General features: G+C 39.8%; 1 protein-coding gene across 3 annotated transcripts; it reads left to right on the top strand.

Moving 5' to 3' along the window:
• The first annotated feature begins 825 nt into the window (after positions 1-825).
• dpp9 (dipeptidyl-peptidase 9) lies at positions 826-22,078 on the top strand. Of its 3 annotated transcripts, none has more exons than XM_036579008.1 (21): positions 826-994; positions 4,823-4,913; positions 5,029-5,267; positions 5,608-5,720; positions 7,079-7,252; positions 7,393-7,561; positions 7,786-7,896; positions 8,302-8,430; positions 9,092-9,153; positions 9,352-9,452; positions 9,593-9,770; positions 11,398-11,557; positions 11,640-11,719; positions 11,811-11,963; positions 14,721-14,856; positions 15,054-15,199; positions 15,972-16,118; positions 16,422-16,574; positions 19,350-19,492; positions 20,139-20,250; positions 21,151-22,078. In XM_036579008.1, exons 2-21 carry the CDS (start codon positions 4,858-4,860, stop codon positions 21,241-21,243), a joined length of 2,655 nt encoding a protein of 884 aa, XP_036434901.1. In that variant the 5' UTR covers positions 826-994; positions 4,823-4,857; the 3' UTR covers positions 21,244-22,078. The 3 variants fall into 3 exon arrangements, with proteins under 3 accessions (XP_036434901.1, XP_036434900.1, XP_036434902.1); XM_036579007.1 differs by having other exon boundaries at positions 7,390-7,561; XM_036579009.1 differs by lacking the exon at positions 826-994 and having other exon boundaries at positions 5,034-5,267; positions 7,390-7,561.
• The last annotated feature ends 801 nt before the right edge of the window (positions 22,079-22,879 follow it).

The following is a 22,879-nucleotide window of genomic DNA, read 5'->3' as shown; positions in this document are numbered from 1 at the left end:
GTTTTTTCTGCTGTATGTCTATGATGTAAGTGATCATGAACTGCTTCACTCAGCCAAGTAACTGATCTGCTCACAACCAATCACCACTCAGTAGCAGTAATGGTATCCAGTCACCACTCAGCAGCAGTAATAGTATCCAATCACTACTCAGCAGCAGTAATGGTATCCAATCAGCACTCAGCAGCAGTAATGCTAGAGTCCTACTGCCCAACATCTTCCTGTAGACAATGAAAAGATACATGTAAGTTTTTTTTTGTGTTCTTTGAAAAGAAGCTTTAACACCGAAATGGACTTACAAAATGTCTTGTTTTGCATCAAGTGTAAATTTACTAATGTAGATGTGTAATTACATAGATCTGTGTGTACACAGGGCATATGTGAGGCTGGCAAATTTTACATATAAAATTTAGCTGTTATTATGATGAAGTTTATTATTTCTCATCAGGGTTAAATAAAAGTTCATCAAAAGGAAATGTGGCTTTAAAGAGGAATTTCTTTACTAATCTTTCTAGTCTAGAAAGAGATCAACCTAAAAGGAGTATGAAAACAATAGAAAAAGTATGACACAATAGAAAAATAGGAAACATTTCCTTAGCATGTGAAAACTTGACCCTGTTTAGAGAAAACCCTGCACTAAATGACCTTTGGGTGGATTCATGCCATTAAGAAACTAAAAATCAGTTCTTTAACTTTGGGGGAACTGGGAATGAAGGATGTCTAGGACAAATTTAACCTCCTTTTATCATTTTTTGCACTTAAAATTTCGCTCCCTTTGATCGACGATCTCTGACGTCAATAAGCAGAGCGGAAGTGCAGTGTGGTAAAGCCCTCCGCCCGGAATCGAGCATGTCGATGATGTCCGTTCCTGTTTTCGTGAGCAGCTGCTGACTCTCGCTTTGTGTTGCTCACGGGCTATGGAGGCCGTTTTTAACAGCAAAATCGCTTAAAGAATCAACAGGTCACCAGATGAGAGAGACTCTTTAAGGGTATACCTGTAAGTACCGCGCTGCTCAGCGGCTGAGGCTCAGTCGAGCACCCGGAGCGAATCGTTTCCCATTTCGGTGTGAATGCCGGGCCGCTTTCTCTTCCAGCAGGACGAGAACAGGCAAATAATGTAGCCAGAGCTCAAAGTCATTCACATTTACAAGCGCATAGCCCTCAGTATTTCTTACAACTGATTCCGGTCACAAAATGAAAGAGTTTTTTTTAGATTAGTAATAATTCTTGTTAGCTACACTTTGTGTAACTGGCTGGCTTCAACAATCTGATATCGGTCAAATCCTAACGTTACTATTTCAGCTATTTCAGTTAATGTTGCCAAGCCACATAGATAGCTAGCTAGCATGTTACTCGCAAAATGTTAATTTGAATCCATTCATAAACTGACAGAACTGGGGAATGTTCTTTCCCTTATGTCTTTGTTGAAGAACAGTGTCACTTCAGAAATGCAGTCTTGGCTAAAGCCCACCGCTTACTTCTTTCAGCAATAGTAGTCCGATAATGCTAGCTAGCTAGTTACGTTGAGCTAACCTCGATAAAACTAACCTTACATATATAGCTGTGAAAGTTTGCTCTATATGTTGGGTACCGTTAATTAAACGTTATTTTCAGTGTTAACGTGGTATTTTCTGTACCAGCACACTAACTCGGGACGAATTAGCAGTTTGTCTTTTGTCAGATATTTCTGTTATGATGTAGCTTGCTAGCAATATCACTACGGTAACATTAGCCCGTTGTGGAAACTACCGCTAACGTTATCCAGCTATATGAGTGGCTTAGCTAACTAGTTAGCTGTACACTTGTTATGCAGTAGGCAAATTGTTTAGCTTTTCACCATTTTAGCGACCTAGAGCAGCCTAGCTAGATATGTCTTTATGAACGACATTTGACAAAGCCGCTGTTGACGTGCTCAATGGCAGCCACACATAGCGAGCTGTAACGTTACACCCTTCAGCCAGTGGGCGCTGGGTGAAGTTAGCATAGCCGACTAGCCTGCCTCGTCATTGCCTGTAATACTGGTTTGCCAGCCTTACCACTGGCATGCATTCATCTGTCTACCTCACCAGCTACTGTACAGTAATACGACTTTGGCTTCATTTCTTGATAACGGGCGTATTGGAGTGTCAGTGCCCTTTGGCAGGACTGAGCGTTGTAGGTGAAATGGCACACAGTGTAGTTAGTAAGCCGGATAGCTTAACTGCAGTGCTTTCGGTAGAGTTATTTGGTGAGTCAGGTACAGTGATTCTGAACGGCGATATTTTAATTATAATCGAGCATTTTGAGAGGTTTGTTATAACAGTTGATACCAGTGGCGACTAAGTTTATTGTAGCTGATTAGAGGAAGTAGTGCGAGGCTTCCTGAGTTAAATCACGGTCGTGGAAACGCAACTAGTTTTCTACGTCAGATCGGCTACAGGTTCAGTAGATTATGAAGTATATTATTTGTACTGTAACCAATTAACCATTTTCTTACTTATACACTCCTTATCCATTTTATCAGCTCCACTTCCCATATAGGTGCACTCTCTTGTTCTACAATTGCAGACTGTAGTCCATCTATTTCTCTGCACACTTTGTTAGCCCCCTTTCACTCTGTTCTTTAATGTTCAGGACCACCGCAGATGAGGTATTATTTGGGTCATCATTCTCAGCACTGCAGTGACACTGATGTGGTGGTGGCGTTAGTGTGTTTTGTGGTGGTCTGAGTGGATCAGACACAGTTCTTGTTGGTTCATTGTAGATGTAAAGTTGGAGACTCATCTGTTGCTGGTCACAGGGCACTGTGGCTGGGTATTTTTGGTTGGTGGACTATTTTCAGTACAGCACTCCAGCAGCACTGCTGTGTCTGATCCATTCGCACCAGCGCAGCACACGCTAACACACAACCACTATGTCAGAGTCACTGCAGTGCTGAGAATGATCCACCACCCAGATACCTGCTCTGTGATGGTCCTGTTGGGGTCTTGACCACTGAAGAACAGGGTAAGAGGGGGCTAACAAAGTATACAGAGAAACAGATGGACTACAGTCTGTAATTGTAGAACTGCAAAGTGCACCTGTATAGTAAGTGGAGCTGATAAAATGGTCAATGGATGTAAATATAAGGAAGTGGCTTTAATATAATGGCTGATGGTGTATATGATCTTATATGAGTGCTAGTTAGTGACTTTATTTTAGATGGGATGTCTGAACTGTCAGGTTTAGAATTTCTCCACTTTGAAGGATCCTTTTAATTGCTTGTAGAAGAGACTTTTTGTGTCATACGTAGTAATCTGAGCACAGTTTCAAGTCCCCTGACGTGGCCTCCTTTCATTCATAGCTGAACATTCCCCATGTCTATGATGCATTTGTGCCAAGACACTAGAGCAGGTCAAGCCTGAATGAAGGATATGCTTACTGGAGTCATTGAGTCACTGAAGGTTGAATCCCAGTGAATGTGCTTTGACTGGAATGTTGTGTGTTTTCAGTCCGACGTTTTGCCTCTACCTCTGCTTATGGTGTAGCTCTGTTTTTTAAATGATTGAACACATGATCATTATAAGAAAAATTGCACCGCTTTCACCAACACTTAATAGATAAGGGCTATCTGGCCATTAATGCAGCTTGTTTTTATATCATGAAGCTCTAAATAATGTCAAGATAATACCTGCCAGTGTTGTTCAAAGAAAACAGAAACAAAATTTGTCTCCTTGTAGCCAGTAACTTGTTCATAGTTCCATTTCTTTTATTTTATCAGCAACATTAGTGGAACAGCTATCTACAGTTGTAACCCAGATTGTAAAAGTCTTTAGGATTTAAGCATGTAAAGACTAATGTAGCTTTTCATAGGACACTTTTAGGCCAGTGATGTTACAGTGAATTTTGTGTTTTGTGATTGTTGATGGGGAATGTCATGAAACAGATCAGTATTTGTGATTTATGACCATTGGGGACAGTTTACTGCATATCAAGAGGTGAGCGAAAACTATGAATACAATGATTTTTCAACATTTCACATACTGTACGGTCAGTGTTCTTTTAAGTAGTGACCATATCCTCTATATGTTGACAAAAGCATATTGTTTGTTAAGGTAACAAAAATGATCAAACTGCTGTCATATTGCCCACCTCTTTGCATTTGGCATGTCTTCTAATGGTGTTTTTTGCGGTACAGTACAACATGATTCGGTTATGAATCCAAACCCAGAACTGTCGGTACCCTAGTCGAGTATCTGTGTTCGTTTCTCATCACATAACACAACCGTGAAAATAGGCAAACTCGGGTGCTCACAGGATTTCTCACGCAACTCTAGTGTTAACAGTAAACACAAACAACAGTAGCAACAGTGGAGGACCTCCAAGTTTACCTTATACTTGCAGCTGTGAAAGCCACAGACACAGATTTCCTTCTAGCTTTTTTCTCCACTTTTCTTTAAATGGTGGTCATCTGACCCTGGTGACACCATGTGGTGACTCCACAATGATTGTGTTTGCCCAGGCAGTGGTTTGTATCATCACTAGTTCCTCCCATGTGTTCTGACTCAACGCGCTTGGTACCGTGGCAAAAGGGGTAACCAAATCCAGCATAGTATGGTACGGTTCACTTGGCAGTGGAAATAACAACAAAATGCATGATGACAGATTAGTAATCATACCGTACTGCACTGCCAGATGGACAAACGTCATAAATCAGCTCCTGCCTGTTTCTGCTAATTCAGCTTTATAAAATATAAATAAACATAGCAAAACTATGAGTGATATAGAGCAGAAATCGCTTGAGTCATTAAACAATGAATCAGAATGTCTTATTTGTTGGGTCTTTCCTCCTCTTTCCTCTCTGCAGCTTGCTAGATCAAGTGGAGGCTTGTGTGCCGGTTAATGTATAGAGTAAAAAGGGTGAAACTTGAAGACGAAACTGAAGGAAGTTGGAAAAGGTAATCAGAAACCTTTAAAAGGGAATTTTATTGGTTGCAGATTTATAGTATACAATACTTGATGCAGTTACAGTGTGTTACTAAATGTTTACTACTGTCTTGTTCCTGTGCTCAGTTTAGCAGCTGTCAAGATGACTGCAGTAGACGACCTTTCAGACAGCACCGAGGTAGTGGAGATGGAAGACGTTCCCTCCCAGTTCTTTGTGGAGAAGCACTCGTGGGATGGGTTGCGCGAAATCATCCATGGGAGTCGGAAGTACTCTGGAATGATCATCAATAAGGCACCTCATGACTTCCAGTTTGTACAGAAACACGACGATTCGGGCCCTCATTCTCATCGCCTGTACTATCTTGGTAATACCTCTCCCATCCTTGAGGGCATCACTCAAAAATGCTAAAGGCAGTAATCTTTAATGAAAACCTCAGTTACCACTATTCAAATGAAATCATGCTAGAGTAGATTTTATTCAGTGTTAGTCATCTTAATCATTTTTGTTGAATTATTTATTTAAGGTGAGTTTCTGGCCACAGGGGTCATGTGGGAGCCGGTTTACATATATTGCCTGATGAAAGGCAATAGTTTTATTGATGCTCAGCCTACAGAGCGTCCATAGAAATGTGCCAAATATTGCTGACTTTTACTGCTGACATAACATTCTCTCACTGTTTTATTTTTTCTCTTCTTCTCTCTAAGGTATGCCCTATGGAAGCAGGGAAAACTCATTACTGTACTCAGAAATTCCAAAGAAGATCAGGAAAGAAGCTCTTCTGGTCTTGTCCTGGAAGCAGATGTTGGATCACTTTCAGGTAATTTGCCCTTTTTTAAAGGGATGCTCTGTCCAGACTAGGAAAACTGCCTTCAAATGATAGATCAGAAGGTTGGAGGAGGTTTTGATTGGCCATCATCTAGAATAAGAAGAAGGTGGATGGCATATATATTTTGTTCAAGTTTCTCTTACCTTTTAGAAAGGGGGTTTCTTAGTTTGGCTGGAGTGTCTGTTTAAATGACTAAATTTACAGGATATGTTATGGGGTGAAAACGAGAACTCATAAGTAGCTGATATGTTTTTGTCATGATTATTTTCTGTATTCTGTGATAATTGACCTCACATGATTGCAAACATGGATATGTATATTCATATTGCGTTTATTTCTGTACCCTTGCACACACTGCTGTGTTTATTAAGAATGTGCATCCTGACAAATTTTGATATTTGTGTATCCGTAAGACTTAATAAATGTATATACGATTAGCCACAGTCCTGAACATGTTGTCTTGGGCAACACACATTCAGCACTTAGTTTTGCGAATATCTCCTTTTACATTCCTATTAAAACATATAATTTAAGTTTCCTAGAATTGTTAGCCTGTATGCTTCCCCATCATCCTGTGGGGAAATGTAACAAATTCCTGAATAATGATTTCTGTATTCAAGTGCTGGAACAATTTATGATTAGTTGAGTACTCAAGTACCCATACACATCCCTAGTATTTATATTATAGTCAGTATTTGTGTTGGAGTATTGGTACTCTGTCTACCATTGTGACTTGAGTTGACTACAGCACACAGGCTAAACACTAATCCATTTTTCATGATGGACACTGTAGGCATAATAGTTAGTGTCGTTGACTGTTGACTTTGGGTACTGTAAAAATGTATTTGCTCTTTGTTATAGATGTGTAAGAATATAATCACTTTCTGTCTTAAAGAAAGCAATGTTTTGGTATGAAGCATCTCATGGATCTGGCTTGTAACTAACTCCCTCACTCACGTTTAACAAGTTAAAAATTCTCCACAAGGGGATGCTGTTAGCCCTCCAATACCCTTTTGTGCTTTGCAGAAATGACACTATGTTTTAAAATGACATTTACCTTCAACCCTTTATCCAAGGTATCCAACCTTATTTGTTGGGATCTTTAGCCTCATAACTCGGTTAGAAATCTAAATAAGCACACACCAGACACCAGATACAGGGGCAAATATGTTAATTTTTTACTAATCTTCACAGTTCGCTCTGAAACTTCAGTTTGATCTAAATGTAATAATGTAGTGCATCAGTTCTGACAAAGGCAATAATTTAATTGATTAGCAAGCCTACATTTAACTGTTTGATGTCGGGGAAAAAAACAGCTGCCTTTACCATCAACTGTGCTCTTTCTTCAGGCGACTCCTCATCATGGTGTGTACTCTCGGGAGGAGGAGCTCCTTCGCGAGAGGAAGCGCCTCGGCGTGTTCGGCATCACGTCCTATGACTATCATGCGCAAAGCGGCCTTTTCCTCTTTCAAGCTAGCAACAGCCTTTTCTATTGCCATGATGGTGGGCATAATGGCTTCATTGTGAGTCAACAAGATTTTCTTCTTTCAATACCCATCAGCCCCCTTCAAATAAAACCAGGTTTCCACATGTTCTCACAAAATGTGATGTCTCTAGCTCCCATCTATCCCTTTTCCCTGAAAAAGTGTGTACTGTTTAGCAGGCTGCACCCATGAAGCCTGTGGAGATTAAAACTCAGTGCTCAGGGATTCGCATGGACCCCAAGATATGTCCCGGTGACCCCAGCTTCATAGCCTTCATTAATAACAACGACCTGTGGGTGACCAACATCGAAAGCGGAGAGGAGCGAAGGTTGACCTTCTGTCATAAAGGTGAGCTGGATGTCGTGGCTCAGATACGCAAGTGCTGTCATGCACTCTCTTATGAAATCATCCAAATGTGACAAGCATGAGCGCCATGCAAATGAAGTTCCTAATGCAAACAGAAGTGATTTGAATTGAGCGTGAGTGTGATTTCTCACGTATATGTGACCCGTACAGCACCCTGCATGCTGTAAATATTATATGTATGTGATATACTTTTATTCTTGTTGCAGGCTTGAATAACATCAAGGATGACCCAAAATCAGCTGGCGTTGCAACCTTTGTGATTCAGGAGGAGTTTGATCGATTCACTGGCTACTGGTGGTGTCCAACTGTTTCTGAAGGTTTGCATGATAGTTTGACTTATTATTACAGGCTTTGTTGGACTGACATCAAGTCTGTGTGCAGCTATAGACCTTAAGCGCTGACCAGTGGTAAAATAGATCTCTTTTAAAATGCTAACTGGCCCCTTGTGGCTTTTACTGATAAGTGAAGGTAGCACTTTTTAGATGTGCTAGTAAGTATCTGTTTGGAATGTACAGTATTGGGGCCCATGTTTTTACCCATCAGGGCCTTCCACTTTTATAATTTTCTATATACTGACCTTATAAGTTACAAGGTAGCACCTTTTGAGTAATATGCACCATGACCCATTTCTAGTAAATAAAGACACTTCTTGTTCCATAGAGTAATTCAAGTGTCTCTTTCACCACATGAGCTTCTCATTATACCCTCCTCTTGTAATTCAGATGCAGATGGAGGCAAGACCCTGCAGCTGCTCTATGAAGAAGTGGATGAGTCAGAGGTGGAGATCATTCATGTCCCTTCCCCAGCCCTGGAGGAGCGCAAGGCAGATGTATATAGATACCCACGCACTGGTAATGTATACATCCATGCTCAAACATAAGATATGAATCCAACTCTACTGAATGCCTTATTTGAAATGCATAATTGGTTTTTCTGGGTCTACTGCTGCTGTTTCAACCTTAGGGTACATGAAGTGTGCCTGCCAATAAAGCAGGCCATTCAGAGCCTGAAAAATCTGTATAAATCAGACAAAAGGCAAAAAAAAGTCTGATCTAGAACATTATGCAGGATGTAATCATAAATATGTAAAAGACTACTGTATGGAGAAGAATAGGTCAGCGTGACCTCAAGTAGTTTACCACAAGCAAACAGTAAGCTTCAATAAAAGTTCATGGCCTTAACAAAGGACAGGTTACATGTCACCTAAACATGCTTTAGAAGTCTGCAGAATCTTTCAGACAGCTGAGTTAAAGATTACCCTGTACCAGAATGATGTAATGAGGAAAAGTGTAGGAAAAAGAAGCAGTGCTTGTAATTCAAATCATTCCACAACCCCTGAAACATCCAGTGTTACACACAAATTAGCACCTGTGACTAGGAGTACCAATAGAGTTAGTTTTTTCTTTTTGTTCGAATTGCTATATTTTTAGTATTATGAATAATCAATCTAACATTATCAGCCTTGATTGCATTTCTTTGGGAGAGCTAAGTTTTTGTCTTTTCTGCTTTCAGGGAGTAAAAATCCACAGATCAGTCTGAAACTTGTTGAAATTCGAACTGATGAGGATGGTGAGGTGAGTCTATGCCCTACGGCTCCTACTATAAATGGCTTAGTTTCCACATCTGTGTGAGAGCTCGTATTGGACTGAAACGAGCTGATATTGCTTAATTATCAACACCAATCTCTGTCTGGACCCACTTCTTAAATTCTATTCTTTTAATTATGTATTTCTTACAGAAATGTGTTTTTTGTTTCTGTTTCTGCTGTACAGATTGTAAGCACACAGATCAAGGAACTTGTTCTGCCTTTTAAGACCTTGTTCCCTGGCGTTGAGTACATTGCACGGGCTGGCTGGACGAAAGATGGCAAATAGTATGTTTGCAGCAGCAGTCTGCTTGCTTTTTCATGTGGTTATTATCATATCATTATCATGTCTTAAAAGGCGTTTCTCTCTAATTAGTTGATTGAAGTTATTTGCTGAATGAATTAGAAACTTCTTTCTCAACGACTAGTGCATGGGCAGTGTTACTGGACCGCAGTCAGCAGAAGCTGCAGCTAGTTCTCCTACCCCCTGCCCTGTTTCTCCGGGTGGGCATTGAAGACCCACAGTGGGAGGAGCACGTGGCAGCCATGCCTGAGGGAGTGCAGCCCTTCGTCATCTATGAGGAAGTGACGGACGTCTGGATTAACGTAAGGGCACTTGTTGTCTTCAATAATGACATCATACAGGAGTTTGTAATTGGAGGGGAAAAGGTTGGCTGTTAATACTTGGCATGGAGTACGTAGTCACTGATGGAACAAAACCTAGTATCTCCAGACAGGTAGCCTTTCAGGAGAAGGAAAAAACATTAACTTTTTAAAAAAACAGAACAAAACAAAGTTAGTCTGTCATAAAAATTTTTAAACAGTGTAAAGAGCAGCTGGTATTTTGAATTTGTCAAAAAAATGCTACATTGTAGTGTAGCTTTTTATTCAGATCTGAACCTGGTGATCTCATAACGAGAATAAACAAGAGGACAGCTTGTTAAACTTGGTGCTGGATTGCTGCTGTTTACAAGGATTTACATCTAAAACCTGCTCCCAAATTCCTAGTCTGTGCTTATTTAACATCGGGGGTACAGTTGATAACACAAGCAAGACTAGCTAGCCAGTGAAGCACTATTTTTAGCAGTTGGAACTGTTTTCTGTTGTAGGAGGTAAAGGATGTGTTCTGTGCACATGACACAAATCTACATGCTTAATTAGAGGGTATTTTGGGGGGCTTTTCCTAACTTATTACATCCATGAGCTAACAGACTTGTTGCTCGTTGGACAGTGTTGACGAGCACACAGTTGCCGCTTACTTTGGGCTACGCCATTATGACGCGCTGGGTTGGTTTAGAAATTTCACAATCAGTTTGTTCCCACTCTGATAATTCTGTGTTCCTCCCACCAATATTCGTAATGGTTGTCCCTAGTGATCGTGGTTTACGAGTGACCGGTGTAACAGTTGAAATTCTTCTTCAGAAGATAATGCAGCATACAAATAATGCATACAAACTATGCTTATGTTAGCTTGTTTAACAAAATAGCTTACTCCTAGATGTTTGTCACATTTCAAATGAAAATGCAGTTGACCTTCGACCTAAAGTAGATTACACCATCTGAAGTAGTCCGCTTTATTTTTGAGGCACAGGGCATAAAGGAGTGGTGGGTATTTTGCGGTTAGCCTTTGCCTAACATGGACACCAGAGCAGTTGTCGTGCTTCCTCTTGTACTACCTGACAAGCCGCCTTACTTGATCTGCTGCATCAAAAGACATTGCAGTGCTGGGGCCTTGTGCCTGCAACAAGCCGTACTGATGGTGTGAGTGATAGTAAGGCCTTGTCTAGACATGCAGCTCAGATCAGATTTTTCAGCCTGTCTGATTTGAGGAAGACAGATTTTCTGCAGTCTAAAATCTGACTAAAGAAAAGTTCAGTAAAGCATCTGAAATGGTTTAATTCCGCAAAATATATACTGTGATATCTACAAATGCCATGATATAAATGTTTGAACATACCACCCACTAGTTGTTCTTACACATTCTTATGAGATCACAACTGGCCCTACAAGACTACTCTTAAACCTTCTGCACTTTACTACTATAGAGAGAAATCACTCTGGAACAGAACAGAAAAATAAGTTACATGTACTCCTTATAGTGGCATAGCCCTTTGTTTAGTAAAATATTTACTTTTTTAAATATTTTAATATTTAAAATATTTAGTTGCAAACCTAATGTATATTTAAAAAAGCATCAAATAAAATTAATGTTAACTTTTTATTTTGCAAACAGGTCCACGACATTTTCTACCCTTTTATTCAAACGAATAACGATGAGATCAACTTCCTGTGGGTGAATGAGTCAAAAACAGGCTTCTGCCATTTGTACAGAGTCACAAGCCTTCTACAGCCTGGTTGCCACCAGTGGACTAGAGACTACACTCCCTCAGAGGGTAAGAGATGCAATGACATCTATATCTAAATGTGCATTGTTCCAAGTTTAAGGTACAACATGCTTCTTTTTTATTTCCCTAGATGATTTCAAATGTCCAATAAAGGAGGAGGTGACCTTAACCAGCGGAGAGTGGGAAGTGCTAGCTAGACATGGGTCGAAGGTCCGTACCATGTCATCAGATTACTTAGCAATATGAACACTTGGTAAATGAGCTATGAAGTTTAACTGTTTACCTTTATTTGGGTTTGCAGATCTGGGTAAATGAAGACACAAAGCTGGTGTACTTCCAGGGCACAAAAGACACGCCCCTGGAGCATCATTTATATGTGGTCAGCTATGAATCTCCAGGAGACATCGTCCGGCTGACCAAATCAGGCTTTTCTCACAGCTGCTCTGTTAGCCAGGTACATGTGGCCACATCTTTAGCACATATTATCTGGTATGCTTTGTTCAGTGTTTTGAGTCCAATGTGTGACAAATTTGAAGATGATTGAGGTGCAAAGAGAAATCAGATTTACCCAGTTTTCTCCTAAGACAAACTTCAAACCCACTTTGCATTGTGCAAACTGCATGTCTAAATCATCACACACTTTCTTCAGACCACCTTAAGTTGTTAAGTGTTCTCAAATATACTTGCTTATGTGGTTTCAGACATTGCATGACATGCGATGGACCGCTGAAGTTGTCATCATTTTGTAGTCTGCGTCACTTCCTTGTTTAGTGAGGCACCACTGAGGGCTAAAAAGTGTCTAAATAGGTGGTTTATTCAAGGATGGAGTCCAGGCATCCATGGAAAAAAAGGATTTATGAGGTCGATGCATGTTAGAAGTTAGCAGTAAGCTAGCTAGCTAGCTGACATATAAAGATGATGTACCGTGTTCTGGCTGAGGTATTTCTAAAAAATAAAAATATATATATTTTTAATATAAGTGTGTGCTATCTAGCTATCTTTGCTAGCTGGGTAGCACAGTGCCAACACCTGAAACACAAAGATGTGGGTTCATAGCAAGAAATACTCGGTAAAGCCTATAGCATATATCAAGGTTATCCGCAAAGGGGCCAGTATGGGCGCTAACATTAGCTAGTGTGTTCTTTTTTCTTTTTTGTTTGGGTGCAGATCTATTCAAACAACAAAGAACAAACACTGCGGCATGTTTAAAAGACGAGAGACTCAGCCAACGCGATAGAGGCTGTGACGTATCGGAAGGTTGATATGTCGCGCCATAAGAAACAGATTGTAATGCTGTTTGCACAGTGCTAGTTGGTGGGGTACAAGCTTCCATTGCTTGCTAGTTAAGGATGTCTTGGCTAATTGACTACTTTTGGGAGATGGGGAAGATTGTTTTAATTGAATTTCTATCACTATAAGATTAAATATGACCTATAGAAAGATGATATATGGTGTACAGTGGGGTCCAAAGGTCTGAGACCATCAGTAAAATGCTTCTTTTTGCAGTGTTATCCAATATAACTTAACATGTCTTATTACAAATATATTACAGCGAGTTGGTAAGCCTCTGATTGGTAGATAAAATCCACTCTGAACTCAAGCTTCAGTGCAAGAGACAAGTTTCACACAGTTTTGCTTCAGTGTAAATAGTGACCTAGAAATAGTGAATCTTGAACATTTTTCCTCATTTCACTTTTCTTTGTTTTAAAATTTCCAAAATTCTCAAAATGTTTTTTTTTTTTATTTCCAGGTTAAAATGAAACAAATTAGATTTTTAATGTGGACTTTTGGACCCTACTGTATGTAAATAAGCTGTATTCTGATTGGGTACTCTATACTGTGCCTCATTTAAAAAACAGTCTATGTGACTGGGCAGGGCTAAACTGCCGTAGGCGACATAGGCAGACATATGTATATAGGTTGTTTTCTGTGACGTTGCAAAAACGTACAACTCTTATATTTAAAAAATTAAGAATTCAGTTTTCCATTATGTTTTCCATAGAAGCTATATATTATATTATGCTGTAATCTTCATTCATAACTTTTCTAAACAGCAGTTTTGCTGCCCCAGGACTAATGAGGTTACAAGTACAGAATAAATTTACTGTAGGTTTGTTGTGCCATACAGCATTGTAGTTGCTTGAATTTGTACATTGCTATGGTACTGTAGCACGGCCTGTGCTACCCTGGGCTCAAGGAGGACGCTGGAGGCAGGGTTCAGGGTTGCAGCAGCCATATTTCTTTAATCCCACAAAAAATACAAACTCAAACAAACCAACACTGCTCTATGCTAGGCTGGCCACTTTTCAGTGGCTTCAGCCAGACTTTTCAGTCCTTCTCCTAAATAAGCTTTTCAGCTCTTCTGTCTCTTGCTGCTGCTGCTGCTCGTCCCTCTCTCCCTCTGTTCCCTCTCAGCTCTTTTAAAAGGCGCTCACGCTGCCAGCCAGATCAGCATCAGCTGGCTCTCATTAAGGGCAGCGCGAGCACCTGAGCCGAGAGGGAACGAGAGCTCGCTGCTCCGCCTCCTTGTCACCGCCCCCAGCTGGCAGCTCAGCCGCCCGGGTCGAACGTGAGGTGTAATGGAGCGGCCTCGCTGCGTAACCGGGGGCGGGGTCCAGGCGGCGGAGCTCGGGACTCGCTCCTTGCCCTGGTGCCTCTCGTTGCCGGCACCGTCGTCGTCGTCTTGCTCCTTCTCCCGCCGTCACTCGCGTCACTCGGGTTATTCGGAGGAGCTCGGGCTTTGCGCTCCGCCCCCTCCCTACTCGCGGCTCTCTCCCTGCCGTCTTGGCCGAGGTTCGTCGCCGCTGGGTGTTCGGGCCCCGCCTTCCTGCCGGCTCCCGCGGCCGTCATCGTCGGGGCCCGGGGGGCGGGCGCATGCCACAGGTACCATTGACCAGCCTGCTATTTCCTCCCAGGTTTTACAGAGGATTCATTCCTCCTAAGATCTGACCCTGCTCCCCTTTATAGCATCTTTGTTTAGCTTGTTTGTTTATTATCGACTCTAGAGCCAACATAGTAACAGTATGGCTTCACTTTTTTTTTGTTTTTGATAGGCAGCTGTTTTTGTCTTCGTGCAGAAATGTTTAACTTTGCCATCAGCACAAAAAAACGTTCATTTGCTGAAGTCATGTGCTTGGCCAGACATGCAGGAATAGATCAAAATTTATTTATTTATTTATTTATTATTACGAATATTTACTCTCTCATGCAGAACTTCGACATGTTCATCAGCCACTATAGCAACGTGAGCACTCCTCCCTGCGTTCACGTCTACAAGCTGGTTGGTTCCGACAGTGACCCTTTGCACAAAGAGCCCGAGTTCTGGGCCAGCATGATGGAGGCAGCAGGTAAAAGTCCAGTGACTCAGAGGGTGGGAGGAAAGAACACATGATAAAGCAATATTCTAGAGTCAAACAGAGAAATAATAACCCCTAGTAGCACAATTTGCATCTTGACTGTTTATGTCTAAACTATACTGCGGTCACTTATTTTTGATTTGCTCACATCATTTAGCTGTGTTGTGTTTATTTATTTATTCTTTCAGGTTGCCCAGCAGATTATGTCCCCCCAGAGATATTTAGTTTCCCTGCAAAGTCTGGCTTCGAGTTGTACGGAATGTTGTACAAACCACACAACTTGAAACCGGGCAAGAAACACCCAGCAATCCTGTTTGTGTATGGTGGTCCACAGGTTGGTTTGTTCATTAGTTTTAGGTCGGTTTGTTTTAATTACTAGAAATAGTTATACATTTTAGTTTTCTGCTGTGTATATGCTAGGCCAGAGTAAAAAAAAAAGAAAGCGTAAAGCTGATCCAGTTTTGTAACAAACTGTCTGAAGTTAATAGAATTGCTTGTAGTGCAACATAATGTAATGTAGGTTATGTAATACAAGTAGTCACATGTAGCATCAAGTACCTAGTTTAGTATTGCACTATAATTACATCTTACTTAAAATAGTTTTGCATACATTTGCACTCTAAGTGCACATTTACCTTTTTAAAATGAATGAATTAATTGTGTGACTTTGTATCTTTGCTGTACAAAGAGTGCCGTGTTTGAGCATGATACTGTTAGATGGCCATCTTTAAGGGGAATTTCAATAATATTTCCAAATTTCTCAGTCAGTCACTGAGCTATAAACAGAGCCAGAGTAGTTTAATGGGAAATGATTCCTTGTAGAGGAACTTGCTATCTCTGATTTCTTTAAAGTGGTGGTGATAGGAACCAGGTGGCTTTTGAAAACAAGTGTTTTTGTTGTTTAGTTGAAAATAATTCATTTTAAAGCTTATCAGTACTTAAAGTTGAATTGGCCAAAAATGTTTTAGTATTAGACAAAGAATGTATTAACATGCTATCTGTAGTTTACACAACCATGTACACATAAAATCTAAGCAACTTTTCTTTTGAAATCGGTTATAAGGTGGTGATTTTTGTTTTTTTTTTTTTCTTTTTCCTTTTTGCAGGTGCAGTTAGTGAACAACTCTTACAAAGGAGTGAAGTATTTGCGTCTGAACACACTAGCATCTCTAGGTTATGCAGTGGTGGTCATCGATGGAAGGGGCTCATGCCAGAGGGGTCTGAAGTTCGAAGGGGCTCTTAAAAACAAAATGGTATGTCAGATTAGCTATATATCATAAAGGAATATTCCAAAGAATTTGCTAACATGGCTAAAATCAATGAGAGCTTGCATCAACCAGTTACACCAATTAATTTCCTCATTGTTAACTGATAGCTGCTAGCATTTATTCAGTATTGACAGTCTTAGCATATTTGGTCGTACCATTAAAGACAATGTTTCTCAAAGATGGCTTTAGCTCTTGCAGTGTTACTTGACTTTTATAAATACGCCAGTACGACACACAGGACACTGTTATACCTTGTCTGACTGCCGGTGATGTGTTCTCTGTTCTCAGGGTCAAGTGGAGATCGAGGACCAAGTGGAGGGTCTTCAGTATGTGGCTGACAAGTACAAGTTTATAGACTTAAGTCGTGTGGCTATTCATGGCTGGTCTTATGGAGGATTCCTCTCCCTCATGGGCCTCATTCATCGGCCTAATGTGTTCAAGGTAAGGTTTGCATATGGCCTGCTGGCCAGAAAAGCCTCTATAGCCTACAAGATTTTACTGACCAGATCATTTAATGTGCAAACAAATATAAAAAAAATAATGTAGACTGTCAGTTTTGCTTGATTGTATAATATACCACAACACAAACACCTAAAATAGCCGAACATTTTCTAACTCGCCGGATGAGTTAGCTGATGCTGTTTGGCGGCTAGCAAGTGCTAGATGTTAATGGAAGAGCTCTGGCTCAGTTAAGTAGCTTTAGATGCATATTTTTTTCGTCTCCAGCTGCCACCATAATTTCTTCAGCTTCAAAGCTTTATTAAAAAAAAGACCTCTAAGTGTACACCGCAGCGCATTAGTCGCTTGTGTTCTGTTCTCGTACATGTGAAACCTAAAGGACACTGAATGTGATTTATTCGTGCAGCGTTTTTGGATGACAATAATTTAATTCGATCACATGTATTACTGATCACACCAAATGTGATTTTTGGAATGGCGAAAATGGTGACATTTCATTCACACTGTTTTGATATTTGTCAAATCAGCTGAAACTGAGTTACGAAAGTGCTAACTTTATCCAAAAGGTCTCATAAAGTTCTGGCTCCTGAATGAATTCTCTGTGCTCCTTTTACTTTTCTAGAATTGAAAGGAGCCCATTCAGTGTCATTATTTGCTTGTTTTATGAGGAGCAAAGGAGATGTTTGTCACGGCATGATAAGACTTGGTACTCGCTGCTATATTTTCTTCATTTTGGTTTATACTTGGTTTTCTTGCTTTTCTCAGTCTGAGATATGGTGGCTGTTTCATTAGTAGACTATTTTACTTGTTTCACTTTTTGAAAAAAAAACCTTTTGTAACAATTTATGCGTGATGGATGAATTTTATATGAACGAAATCCTCGAAGGAACATTTTACGTTGATTTGCTTTGAAATTGTAAACATAGCTAGAATTTTGCCAGACTAGTAAATGAGGTTGACTTAAATATGAGTCATATTTAAAATAAGATTTGGAGAACTGTCCACTTATTGGGGGACAAAAAAAAAACTTATATATATATATATGTATGTGTGTGTGTGTGTGTGTGTGTGTGTGTGTGTGTATATATATATATATATATATATATATATATGTATGTATGTATGTATGTATGTATGTATGTATGTGTATATATATATATATGTGTGTGTATATTTATATGTGTATGTATGTATGTATGTATGTGTATAGAGAGAGGGAGAGAGAAAAAAAACAGTGGTACCATAAAACATTAGGGATATTCCACTTTTAATAGAAGGGGAATAATCTCAAAAACACCAAGTCTGCTCTGATTGAAAGTAGCATTGGGCGAAGTGTGTAATGTACTTTTAAGGACTCTCTGCACTCAAAAAGGTACTTTTTGAAAAAGATACTCATCTTTGTTTATGATATATAGATTAGTATTTTAGGTTAACTTATTTTGTTTAGTATTTTAGAGTATTTTCTGTCCAGTGTATTACCACAGCACAGACTTTACATTTCCATTGAAAACATAGACTCACAGCTCATAGGTGAAGCTGTCATGATCGTGAAATTTTGTGACAGCTGTCATGTAAAGAATTGCTATTAACTTTCTTTTCTTGTTCATTGTAAGCAACTGTTAAAGTACCTAAAGAATCTAATTTGGTTTATTAGGCATCTGGCTTCCTAGTTATGTTTACTTAGTAGCTACACTGTGTGCACACACACTAACACAAATGTCTGCAGTTACACTAAATCACATATAGAGTCAAGCAAAACTGATTTTTTCATGCAAGAGAAAATATAAGCAAATATAGCTTTCATGCTTCTATACTAAAAACTTCTGACTTAGCTACATAGTTAACACACAAACAAATTACTTGCACTGTAAATTAGTAATAAGCTCCATGATGTCTCAATAGATGCATTTACTGCTTTCTTTTATTTACATTTATTTGCCACAACCCAACACACCAATTAAAAAACTGCCTGTTTGCAGCATAATATTATTGTGAAATCTAACAGTGATAAATGATTGCAGTCATCTTAAATAATTGGCATTATTTCAAATAACTGCAATCATCTCAGTTGCGCATGTTTCAAATAATCGTGAACCTGTCGTAATCCAGTATACTAAAATATGCTAACAATAGGGTTACAATGTAATGAACCTTACAGCTACAGAACAAGCCTGCGCTAACTTAGCTAACTTTAAGGTTTGTGAAGTTTCGACGTGCACTCAGCTAAAGTAGATAAGTCATGACGCTATTCATTTTCTGTTCGACATCTGTACAGCTAAGTTACTGCTTGACTGTCCTAGTCAAACCTATCAGGCAGACTAACAGCTCCACATACCACAATCTGGAGAGAACTTATGTTGTGGTGTGTGTGTGTGTGTGTGTGTGTGTGTGTAGCTGTTACTCCTCCAGGTTGCTTTGGCTCCACTATACTGTCCTAATGTACACGTGGTGCTAGGGCTAGCTAAGCTAGAAAGCTAACAACTTCTCACCACAAGGTTTCTGTTCATCAGTTCTGACCAACTGATATTCAACTGACACCCGTTTAAAAGACTCAACTGTGAGTTGTTAGCTTGTTGGAATCATGTTATATAAAACTGTACATTTCTACAAGTATGTACTTATTACATACTTATTTATGTCTTATTAAGGACTAAAGATAGAATAAATTTTGTTGTGTTTTTTGAAAGGAAAATCTAGGATCCATTTCTTGGCCTTGTGACTTTCTGATTCAAATAAAACTTCTTTATCTTTCTTTAGGTGGCCGTAGCTGGAGCCCCTGTAACAGTGTGGATGGCGTATGACACTGGCTACACTGAGCGCTACATGGATGTGCCTGAAAACAACCTGCTGGGCTATGAAGCAGGTTCTGTGGCCTTGCATGTGGACAAGCTTCCAAATGAGTGAGTTCTGATCATTAAAGGAGTATCTGACCCCAATAAAATAGCATTATAAATTTAAGTCCCAGGTGCTGATAAAAAGAAATCAGCATTTAACATGCACTGTTAAAGAAAATGTGTTTGAAGGAAATGATTATTCATTGATGTGATTTTCAGTCCGTATTAGCTTATTTCTATGCTTGAGGAACAAGCTAATACAGTGGGAAGTGAAAACATCTAGAAATACATCCCAACCCACAGCAGTTAAACCATCTCAGGCAAATTAGGATTGCATGTATTGGGTTAATTACCAGGTCTTACAGTAAGATTTAAAATAGTGGATGTCTATTTCTTATTTTAGCATTTATGTCACCCAAAATTAATCGTTTTAAAAACTTTTTTTTGAGAGCAAAGATCAGCCTATGTTCTGAAAAATGTTTTTGTGCTCAACTTGGGTTTAAAACATATTTAATGCCTATAGATGTTTCTGCTAAGGTATCTGCAGTATACTGGGTTAAAAACTTCAGAAGCATGAAGCCTAATTCTACTTTTAGCTGAATGAATTAAATTATATGGTGTTCTCTTTATTATATCCCATTATTAGTGTTGCACCATTGCTTTATTTTGTCATGTTTTCTTAAGTTACTAATATGTTCGATGTTCCTCACAGGCCAAACCGATTACTAATCTTACATGGGTTCCTTGATGAGAATGTGCACTTTTTCCACACCAACTTCCTGGTGTCCCAGCTTATCCGTGCAGGGAAGCCCTATCAGCTACAGGTTTGAACACCCCTTTCCTCTTGCTTTCCACGTAAATGTTTTATTTGTTACCAGTATTTTTTAAGAAAGAAAGTGAAATGACACCACCATCTTGGCACAAGCGCTGGCCCTGTTGTTGGAAGATCATAAGTTTGATCCCCAGTGATACCGCAGCCACCCATGGCTGGGTTATAATTGGCCTGGTCCTCCTCCTCCCCACCTTTCTTTGTGGTGCTAGCCACATGGGTGTCTGTTTGCTAATGCAACAAAATTGACTATTGGCATTCTCCTCTAAGTGTGTTGAGCTGTCTAGTGATGTGTTGGCAGCAGTTTGAAAAGATGTGGTGGCGCTTCACGTGTCTCGAAGGTGTCGCATGTTAGCTGTCACCCTCCCAGCTTGGCAGTATCGTGTGATGAGACTTCCATAGTGAGTGGGAGCTGGCAAAGAGTAAATTGGGGAGAAAGTAAAAGGCAAAAAATGAATCTGACTAAACTCAGAACAAGAATGCTGCTCTGAGACCACCTTCTGTTTGCCTTCTTGTTAATTTAAAGCTGCATCTTGTTTATTTCACTTGATTTGATTGTTGATACATGGCATAGATTTTGTTACTCCACGTATCAAAACATTTTTTTTTTTTTTTTATTTTCTTACATTTGAAAATGTCCACTACCTTTTACATTGTGTTAGACCATTCCTCATGGAATGTTTAATAGAAATGGTCCAGAAGTACTTAATATAGTAATATGTACATTAAATGAATCCCACCCCCCATTGTTCTATAAAAATGCCACTGTGGAGATACAAGTATTTTTTTTCTTTTGTGACAACATGTGAATACATCTTGAGACCTTTTTGTCATGTTAGATGTTACAGGTTTAATTTCCAGTTACTGACTTGAGTCTTTTCTTCTCTTCTCCCAGATCTATCCCAACGAGAGGCACAGCATCCGCTGCCCTGAATCCGGCGAGCACTACGAGATCACGCTGCTATATTTCCTCCAGCAGAATCTCTGATGAGGGCTGCGGGTTTTTGTTTCTTGGGGTTTTTTTGGGGGGACAGTCTCCCGTCTCCGACCACCCGCCTGTCAACCAATCACAACCCACCGCCTTCGAGCAGCCATGACATGAACAGCTCAGGGCGGCGCTCTTCTTTATAGCCTTTTGCTTGTCCGTTCTCCCTCTGGAGAGTCTTTGCAACAGCCAGGAAACAGACTTGTCCCAAAACGTTCTACGTTGAGCATGTCAGCAGTTTTAACAGGTTTGATTAAAGGACACACCGAGACGCGGGGTGCAAAGTGACACAGTAACTTCAACAAAAGGAACCTTGTAGCTCATGAACTTCTAAGCAGTTTTCTTTTCATTTTGGATCTTTTTTTTGTTTTGTTTTTTTGTTTCCGTGCCACATCTAGGTATCATCTTTCTTTTCTTCTCGGTCCCCCTTCAACACTGACTAAGTTGCCAAAACGTGTCTTTATTTTTTTTATTTCCTGCTAGTGGCTTAACTGACGTATATCGAGTCCCCCCCTACCCGCACCCCCCCCTCCCCCCCTTTCACTCTCACGTACAGAAATGCTCTTATCTCCCTCTGGTTAACAGATCATTTTAACTTAAAGCAAGCTTTTCTATTTTGCAAGTACAGTTGTGCTTAATGTGCAAACTGGATTACAACACGTCACCTTGTTAGCCGCGCGGTGCGGCTCTTGCATAAAGACACCTCACACTACTACCTGCAATTCATATTTTAAGTGTGTATTATTAAAGGAACATATTTTTTATGAATTCCAATTCTTTTATAAGTGGTGTGATATGTAGAAACTCATTAAATGACTGTGATTCAGTGGTGTTTTAACTAGCTGGCTAATTCACAAATCACTTTTCCAGTCTACAAAATTATAGAGCCTTGCGCTTAGTAGTACACAATAGTGTTGTTGAATGTAAAAGCTAAGAGCACAGAAGGAGGATCAGCACTGCCCAATTAAAGGTGATTCCTATCCATTTTTTAAAAATTCTGCATAATTTAAATCAGTGGTTTGTTGTGAAGTGCTGAGTTTTAGAGAAATTGGCAGAGTCCAAATTACACCGTCAGATGCCCGAGACGAAGGACTGAAACAGATTTAAGGCCTGTTCTTAGTGGAAAGGTACATGCAGGGTCTTGTAAGGCAAAACAAAAGTAAAAAAGTAAATCCATTTGTTCTGATTTAGGTTCACTGGTCAGAAATCTGAGTCAGCAAGTTCCTCTAGAACAAACCATTTCACATCAAACCCCTCTGAATGATTTCAAACATTGTATCATTGAGAACAAGTCTGTGGAATTTACCTTTGTTTTAATATTAACTATAAATAACCTCTCCCTAACTAGTGTCTCTGAACATTGACTTCTCAGCCAGTTGCAGCTGAACCTGAAGAAGTCATTTTGCATTCTTCAAAAGCTGTGGTCACGCACCTGGTGCTTCTCTAGACACGGCTTTAGTAAATCTGAATAATGCTGGAGAACAACACGAAGAGGAGTGCCGACAGCTTGTGGTTCTTGTATGTACAGAACACAATCTAGTGTGTCTCTTCAGAAATCACAAAGGTGTTTATATTATGTAATATAAACTTTATTTGTATGTTTTTAAGGTGGCTAAGCAGCCCAAGGCACGTAACGAAG

The sequence above is a fragment of the Colossoma macropomum genome, unplaced genomic scaffold (genome assembly GCF_904425465.1).
Source record: "Colossoma macropomum unplaced genomic scaffold, Colossoma_macropomum, whole genome shotgun sequence".
NCBI lineage: Eukaryota > Metazoa > Chordata > Actinopteri > Characiformes > Serrasalmidae > Colossoma > Colossoma macropomum.
The sequence above is the reverse complement of the archived record's forward strand: the minus strand, read 5'-3'. Positions and strand labels throughout refer to the sequence as shown.